This window comes from Arachis ipaensis, chromosome B10 (genome assembly GCF_000816755.2).
Source record: "Arachis ipaensis cultivar K30076 chromosome B10, Araip1.1, whole genome shotgun sequence".
Taxonomy (NCBI): Eukaryota; Viridiplantae; Streptophyta; class Magnoliopsida; order Fabales; family Fabaceae; genus Arachis; species Arachis ipaensis.
This window is the reverse complement of record NC_029794.2, coordinates 134,474,704-134,483,528: the sequence shown is the minus strand read 5'-3', so window position 1 is coordinate 134,483,528 and position 8,825 is coordinate 134,474,704. Positions and strand designations below refer to the sequence as shown.

General features: G+C 33.4%; 2 protein-coding genes and 1 long non-coding RNA gene across 3 annotated transcripts; all 3 read left to right on the top strand.

The window, feature by feature from the left end:
• LOC107623319 (aspartyl protease AED3) lies at positions 35-4,664 on the top strand. The gene is made up of 3 exons (XM_016325527.2): positions 35-489; positions 2,721-3,195; positions 4,066-4,664. The coding sequence occupies exons 1-3, from the start codon at positions 76-78 to the stop codon at positions 4,425-4,427; spliced, it is 1,251 nt and encodes a 416-aa protein (XP_016181013.1). The 5' UTR covers positions 35-75; the 3' UTR covers positions 4,428-4,664.
• LOC110267381 lies at positions 3,202-3,743 on the top strand. The gene is made up of 2 exons (XR_002354906.1): positions 3,202-3,608; positions 3,640-3,743. It is a non-coding gene; the product is annotated as an uncharacterized LOC110267381 (long non-coding RNA).
• On the top strand, positions 5,844-7,196 carry LOC107621648 (protein spotted leaf 11-like). The gene has a single exon (XM_016323678.2). The coding sequence runs from the start codon at positions 6,066-6,068 to the stop codon at positions 7,023-7,025; it is 960 nt and encodes a 319-aa protein (XP_016179164.1). The 5' UTR covers positions 5,844-6,065; the 3' UTR covers positions 7,026-7,196.

The following is an 8,825-nucleotide window of genomic DNA, read 5'->3' as shown; positions in this document are numbered from 1 at the left end:
ATGACTACATGTATATATAGCACTTGGGTATTCTCTCCTCTAAAATCACCAAACTAAAAAGTTCCAACACCAACCATGAAGCTCTCAATTTTACTCACCATTCTCCTCCTACTAGTAGTCCAATCTGAACAACATAGTTCAACACTCCAAGTGTTCCATGTGAAACCACCAAAGCCACTCTCATGGCAAGACACTGTGCTCCAAATGCAAGCCAAAGATGAAGGCAGACTTCAATACCTAACTAGTCTTGTGGCAGGCAGGTCTGTTGTCCCAATTGCCTCAGGCAGGCAGATCATTCAGAGCCCTACTTACATTGTCAGGGCTAAAATTGGAAATCCACCTCAGACATTGCTTTTGGCTATGGATACTAGCAATGATGTTGCTTGGATTCCTTGCACTTCTTGTGATGGATGTTCTTCCACTTTGTTTGCTCCTCTTGGATCTACCTCATTTAGAAATGTTACTTGTGGCTCTCCTCAGTGCTATCAGGTACTCGTCAACTTTAACTCAACTCAATCGTTCGCTTAAGTAAGATCGTAATTTTTTTTTTTGGTGTTAATATGGGTATTTTATATTATAATCCTTGTAAATTTGATGTTTACATAAGATGAACATTAAAATATTGGTGTCCATGTTTTCAAAAATATTTTTAAATATTATTATTATCATCAATGTTTTAAGTTTTTATACTAAATTGAGTTCAAATATATTAATTATTCCGGTTTGTAATATCAATTATAAATACAAGATGGAGAGAATGAAAGGAAAAAAGTTGACTAGGTATATAATGTGATGATTTTGTAAATGGGGAATAACATTATTTTTATTATTTATTTTATTATTAGTTATTTGTTAGTGTTCACGGGTTAGTTTGTAGCATGAAACCAAAACACAATGATGTCACATAAACTGCATTTGTGTGTCTCTACTCTCTATTGTTGTCAATTTGTCATATATCCGTTACGGTGAAAATTTACGTCCAGTTGGTTTTATATGAAATTGATAGTTAAAAATTGTTAGATAATAATTTGGTTAAATTTATTAAATTATCTAATGATTTTTAAATATTAACTTTACATAAAGATAACTATATATAAGTTTTCACTTTTTATTTCAAGCGAATGTAAATGTATTTCGAAAAAAATAGCAAGCGAAGTATTTTTTGAATTTTAAATTTTAAATATCAATATAAAATACAATAAATAAAAATTTAATATGATGGAAACTCAAGTGCAGTTAACTTTACGTAGAGTTGATAACTGATAGCCATTAGATGAAAATTTAACGACTCTCAAATCATTTAACTGCACGTTCATGTTTTAATTTACATGAATATGAAAAACAAAAGCAAAGACACTACTCAAATTATTTACTTTTCTTTTGATTTACATCCTCCCCCGTCTATCTTTTTTTTTTCTTTTCCGTTTCTGATTAATTATTCAGAGGAAGTCTTTTCCATTTTTCTGATGAATTATTTGCTCTAATAATTTTGAGGAATCTGACCCAGCAAGAAAAAGTGCTACTGTTTTTTATTATGTGCACATACTCTCTAGATCTGCACGTGATTTTTGACTATGTGTTTGGGAAGAAAACATAATTTAGTAGACTCAAACTCTCATATTTCTAGTTATGTGTAATTACAGTTCAACCAATTTCTAAGAATAATATTTTATTTGAAAATTAAACAATAATTAATTTTTTTTTTCTTTTTTTGTTTATATATACATAGAGTAAGGTGTGAATTTTTCACTAGAGAATCTAGTATTTAGTTAGGACTTGTTCATGTTGCTAACATACAAATTTTTATCGTAAACTATTAAGTTTCAAATTTAATGTATTTATTGACTCAATAACTTCAGAACTTTGAAAACCTTATGCTCATGGATCATCCATTTTTTCCCCTTTTTTAAAGCTTTACTTTAGAGGCTTAATTTTGATATAACAACGATATAAAATATTTTATATAATTATTCAATTAAATTTGTGTATTTATATAAATTGTTAATTAATAAATTTAAAGCTAAATTATCTTAATAATGTAACAATTTATAATTTACTGTGTAATTGATTTGGGTTGGTAAAGTGATTGGTTCACTCACTCATTTAAACAAATATTAGAGATTCAAATTTTACATTATGTATGCAGTTACCAACGACAAATTGTTAAATGGAGCTTAGATCCACAGTAAATTAGTCGCTGGCCTATCAAGTTGGGAGATACGACGTGCAATTAATAAAAAAAAGTTTAATTACTCTATCAGTCTCTATGATTTTATCGAATTTTCAATTAGGTTTTTATACTTTTTTTTCTTTTCAATTAGGTCCTTATACCATATCAGATTTTGTAACTATGTCCCTATCGTGACAAAAACGTTAAAATTAATAGATTCTGTTAAATTATATAGAATATTCAGTCAAGTCTTAAGCATATTCGTTTTACTTAACGGAATATTCTGTTAATTCTAACATTTTTATCACAGTAAAGACTTAATTACAAAATCTGATATGATATAAAGACTTAATAAAAAAAAAATAAGACCTAATAAAAAAATTTAATAAAATTATACATATCTATAGAATAATTAAAAAACAAAAAAGTAAACAAACATGTTCACGCGCTTCATGTTCTGGTTCCACGCGGGGTTAAGTTCACGGGACTCATATTTTGCATTTTTGCGAAAGCAACATGTCATTAACGTGAATGTGAAACTTTTTTTCAGGTACCCAATCCCAGTTGCAGTGGAAGCGCGTGCTCTTTCAACTTAACGTATGGAAGTTCATCTATTGCAGCTAACTTAGCCCAAGACACAATTACCCTTGCCACTGACCCAATTCCAAGCTACACTTTCGGTTGTGTTTCCAAGACTACTGGGCCTTCAACCCCACCACAGGGATTATTGGGCCTGGGCCGTGGCCCATTATCACTTTTGTCACAAACCCAAAACCTTTACCAGTCTACATTCTCTTACTGTTTACCAAGCTTTAAGTCCCTTAACTTTTCTGGGTCATTGAGACTTGGGCCTGTTGCTCAGCCCATTAGGATCAAGTTCACTCCTCTTCTCAAAAATCCAAGAAGATCATCACTCTACTATGTTAATTTGGTTGCTATTAGGGTTGGCCGGAGAGTTGTTGATATTCCTCCGGCGGCTTTGGCGTTCAACCCGACCACCGGAGCCGGCACCATCTTTGATTCTGGTAATTAATTTCTTTCGCCTTCAAATATGGTCTTTTATTTTTCTTCAGATTTTTATGGACTGATTTGACTTGTTCTAAAATATACTTTATTAAAAAAAAAAAAACCAACATCGAGTAAAAAATGTTCAATTATGAAAAAGTGGGCCATAAGATTTCAACCTATAATATTTATTTTTAGATTATCTGGTAGTGCTATTAAGGCCGAAGAGATTAATAATTATTATGGAATTGACGAAAACAGTAATTTGGACATGGTCATAAAGATTTGTTTCCTTGTCATAATGATTTTAATTCAAAGCATAGTGGTAGGTATCTTATCTAATTATCTTATTCAATTACAGCGTTATTCAAAGAAAAGTCCAATCAATTAGTCTTCATGTTATAAACTTATAATGATGCCTAAGAAAGTGGAAGTTTTTTTTTGGTTTCCTAAGAAAGTGGAAGTTATTTTATAATTTTGAACAAATTTTGTCAAAGTGTGCTAGGGTTGATTGGATCACACGTCAATTTCATGCACCAAAAGTAAGCATATTTTCTAAAATATAATTAAAAAAAATTAAAACTCCCCAATCTTATGCAATTGAATGTGATTTTTTTTAAGTTAGTATACCAAAAAAAACTATATAGAAAAACTAGATACAATTTAGACAAATAACAATTAAGCTAATTATGGTTGTTAGAAAAGGTTTAAGTTATGTAAAATAATACAATATAAAAAAATATTTATAAGTATTAAGATAATCGAAATAATAAAAATATAATATTATATAATAAATATTTAGATATACTAAATAATGTTAATTGATCTAATTAATCTTAATTATACTCTAATCATGATCATGATTAACTAATTTGATCAAATGTGTACAGGTACGGTATTCACCCGGCTAGTTTCGCCGGCCTACGTGGCCGTGCGAGATGAATTCCGGAGAAGAGTTGGAGCGAACCTGACCGTGACAAGTTTAGGAGGATTCGACACATGTTACACGGTCCCAATAGTTGCACCCACAATAACGTTCATGTTTTCGGGCATGAACGTGACATTGCCACAGGACAATATTCTGATACATAGCACCGCCGGAAGCACGACATGCTTGGCCATGGCGGCGGCACCGGATAACGTGAACTCGGTGCTGAATGTGATAGCCAACATGCAACAACAAAACCACCGTGTGCTCTTTGACATTCCCAACTCAAGGCTTGGTGTTGCTCGTGAGCTTTGCACCAAATAGATAATAATGGTTCCTTTTTCTGTGTTCAGGAATTGCATTGTCATGAATAATAATAGTCTTGTTTGTCAAATTGGCACTAGAAATTTGTTTTTGGGTGATGGCTTTTAAGGGTTTAATTAGGCATATTAAGTAAGCTAAGGTTTTCTTGTTGACTATATAGTACAAGATTTTGAGCTGCAATACTGTATGGAACTATTATTATTATTATTATTTTATTAATAATTATTATGTTTTGAATGTTATGTTGGATACTTGGATATGGTCACGGGTTATAATCTATTGTTATTGTCGTTGGAGATTATGAACTGAGCATCTCTCACACTCACATAACCAACCACTTTTTACGCTCTTATCAACTTAAGCATTTAATTGTCTTTATTCTATTTCGCTGCTCCATCACTCTCTTCTCCACCATCAATCACAATCTCCACACCGTACCACCACTACACAAAATATATTAATTGAATCTTCCTATAAAAGAATAAAAATTATATATTATTAAAATTAACTACTAAAATTAATCATAATAATTAATTTTGGTGTAAAAATAATATTTTAAATTATGATAGTGTGTTAGTTATAATAAAGGGAACTATTGATAACGTTTTATCATTGACATTTTGTGAAACTCAACTACCAATCTTAAATTGTTGATTGAGTGATAGATAACTTAGTCTCAGTTTCCAGTTTCAATGAAGACCGAGCTTCTTTTTCACCCTCATGATGAGAAAAAAAAAACGCATGAGTGGTTGTTATCTCAAACAAGCTCAAAGTGATCCATGGTAAAACGGACTAAATCAACCATGTAATTTGCCCAACCAAAACTTCTAATGCAAACAGTAAATTTGCATTAGGGAAAATATGAGTAGCTAATGAAATATTTGTACAATAGAAGTTTAGGGAGTATTAGAGATATAACTATTAGTATTATCTTTTTCTATCGGCTGAAGTTTTTGGGATGAGTGGTATCATGACATGGTATTAGAGTTCTAAATTCGAAAAATCAAGAATTCGATCCTTGGTGAACCCATAAATCAGTTAGTTATTCTAGATAGTATGGAGATGTTTATTTTGTAGGGGAGTGCTAGGGGAACAATGAAAATTTTGAACATGAACAACCACCAATCAAATTAAAATACACTACACCCTAATTTAATGCTACTAATTAAATTTACTCTTTTAATCTTATTAATTTACATTGTTCAAAAATTTTGTTTGTTATCTATACTTTTACTATTTTATAACTCAATAACCTATTATACATATTGTATAAATAAGTCATTGGCTTCCTAGCAAGACTCTTGCATTTAACATCCCCACGTCACTGAAAGTTGTCAATGAAAGTTTTTTTTTCGACAAAAATTAATCTAAAATAAATTTAAATTTTATTTAAATATTTGTTACAACCCAAAAAATTTCTATATGGATAAAATGAGATTTAAATAAACTAACTCTCGATTAACCCAAATTGATTAGCTGTCAATGAAGATGATGTCCTTTTTTTTTTTATTTCAAGTTTGGGGTCAACCATTAAGGCCATGTTGTTAGGCCATCTGCCATTCCCTTTCACCAAGAAGACACTCCAACCAACATAAACAATGAAACAAATAACCAAATCCCAATTTAACCAACCTCTGTATGGATCTCAAACATCAAACTATTAACACCCACCTTTCTAACCTCTCCTCCCAATCCCACACCACTCGCCTCGCCGCCCTCCGCCATCTCCGCCTTCTCTCCAACCAAGACCCCGCCGCCCGTCCCATCATCTCCGCTGCTGGTGCCATCCCCCACCTCCTTGACGCCCTCTTCTCCTCCTCCCACTCCATCCAGGACAACGCCGCCGCCACTCTCCTCAACATCTCAATCTCCGACCGCCTCCCACTTCTCTCCACGCACCATCTCCTCGACGCCATCGCCCACCTCCTGTCCCGCCACGCCACCTCATCCTCCCCCAACGCCGTCCAGTCCGCCGCAGCCACACTCCACTGCCTCCTCTCCTTCGTCCCCGAATTCCGTCCCACAGTAGGTGCTAGGAGCGACGTCCTCCACTCTCTCATTGGCATAATCGAATCTTCCGATTCACCAAGGAGATCAGTGAAGGACGCGCTCAAGGCGTCATTTGGAATAGCGCTGCATCCGCCGAACCGGGCCATAATGGTCCGACTCGGCGCGGTATCAGCGCTATTCCATCTGGTTGCAAAAGAGAGAATTAAAAAAATTGGAATCATGGAAGATGCGACTGCAGTCATAGCGCAAATTGCGGGGTGCGAGGAGAGCGAAAAAGCGTTTCGTGAGGTTTCGGGGATTCCGTTGTTGTCGAGTTTGTTAGAGTGCGAAGGAAGTAGCTTGAGGACGAAGGAGAATGCGGTTTCGGGTTTGTTGAATTTGGTGAGGTGTAGTGGTGAAGAAACGGTTATGGAAGTTAGAGAGAAAAGCGTTTCTGTTGAGGCCTTGGATGGGATCGTGTACGTGCAGGAGCATGGTAGCGCCAAAGGGAAGAGCAAAGCTGTGGCCTTATTGAAGCTTGTGTTTGATGGTGGAAGCAGTTGTAACAAGAATTGTGGTGATTTGTATCCAGTTGAGCCTGACTCTTAGGTTGTGTTTGGAATTGGATGCACTAAAATTCGTTTAATCTAGAGATAAAATAATTCATACACAATTATTCTTTGTTACATTTATATTTAGGTATAAACATTAGTGTACAGTAAGTGATGTAATGTAGATAGATTCTGACAAAACAATGGCTATTGATGACAATTTTCTTCTTATGCCTTTGCCAAGTTCCTCATTTATTGAAAAATGCTAGATCTTGGTTTATATTGAAAAATCCACACAATCATTCACTGGTTGTCCATGCCTCCACTATATTTTTCAATCTCACCGGCTAAAAAATCGTAAATTTAAGTTCTATTTAAAGATTTGTCGTTGTCTAATAAATTATTGCACGCACAAAAAAAATTTAAATTTCTGAAACTTACTTAAATGAACAAGTAAATCGAATATTTATTATTTAATTATTTTAGGGTCTATGTTAGTAATATTAATTAATCAAGTTGTATGTTAGCTCATTATTTACCATCTTCTTACTTCAATTTACAATTGGCTGGCTATCACATGATTGTGGCTAATTATCACAACATAACTAACCACAGCCATAATATTTCTAGCAAATTGAGGTAAGATGGTGATAAATAATAAGCTAGCATACAACTTGATTTAATTAATATTACTAACACTATTATTATAGGTTTAAGTATCATTGTTATATTATTTTACTTATCTACTTTGGTTCCATTACTTGTATGCCGGGGTGCATATAAGAGAGATAATCTACCAGTGAATTAATTCAGGTTGGTGTGGGGGGTGTATTGGAGTTACATAGAACAAGTGTGGTAGTGTAATTTTATGCCGTTCTTATGCTTAAGGGACTGAAAATTTGAACCCTAATTAGTCAAGCCAAAAACACCTTCAAAGTTAAATCTTGCAGACTCATAATATCTTTAATTTCTCATTCAATCTAATCTTTATAACATTGCAAATCCTTGTGTACTAAGCTTTTTTTTTTGTCAGGCCTTTTGTACTAAAGCTTCAATTGCCCTTCATGACTGGCAATTTGGGCAGCAATGACATAAAGTTGCCACACCTTATCTTTTCTTTTTTCAAAGTTAAGAGTGAGACTCAAATTCACAACCATTTGAGATATAACTCCTTGACACCATATCTTACCTTTCATTCAAGAAAAATCCTTTTAATTGATTCCTTTCGTTCTCTATTCCTTATATATTATTGAGCCTTCTTCAAAAACCAACTTTTGGATAGTGATTTGTGCTTTCTGAAACAACCCTATAGAGGTGAGCAATCGACTTTCCCAACTATAATCTAATATTCCTACACTCGATGTTTCTAAATTTTTACCTTATTATAAACTCTTTTGATTTGAGTTTCAGAATCTTTTGTAAGTATTTCTACGACCAAATTGATCATCTCTTTTTTTTTATCAAAGATATGAGACTCGAACCCGCAACTTCTTAATTGAGTATGGGGAGATTATGCTATTTGAGCTATAACTCATTAGCCCAAATTGATCATCTCTTGCTATACTTATTCTGAATTCCTTAATATTTTTGTATCAACTCTCCATTTAGGTATTTCCTCAACAATTATTCTATTGGTTTTTTAGAGTTTTATTTTAAAAAAATTGTTAATAAATCACTCTATATTCAAGACTAATATTTGCAAATACTATTGGTAAATATAAGTTTAACCTAATCCCATGGTGCCAATTGCTCACTTTCTATTGGTGTGGGCCAGAAATAATGCTCTAAGCACAATAACTGGGAAATGGGAATACTTTTTCAGGAGTATGATGAGTCAACCAATAATACAATATGGCCG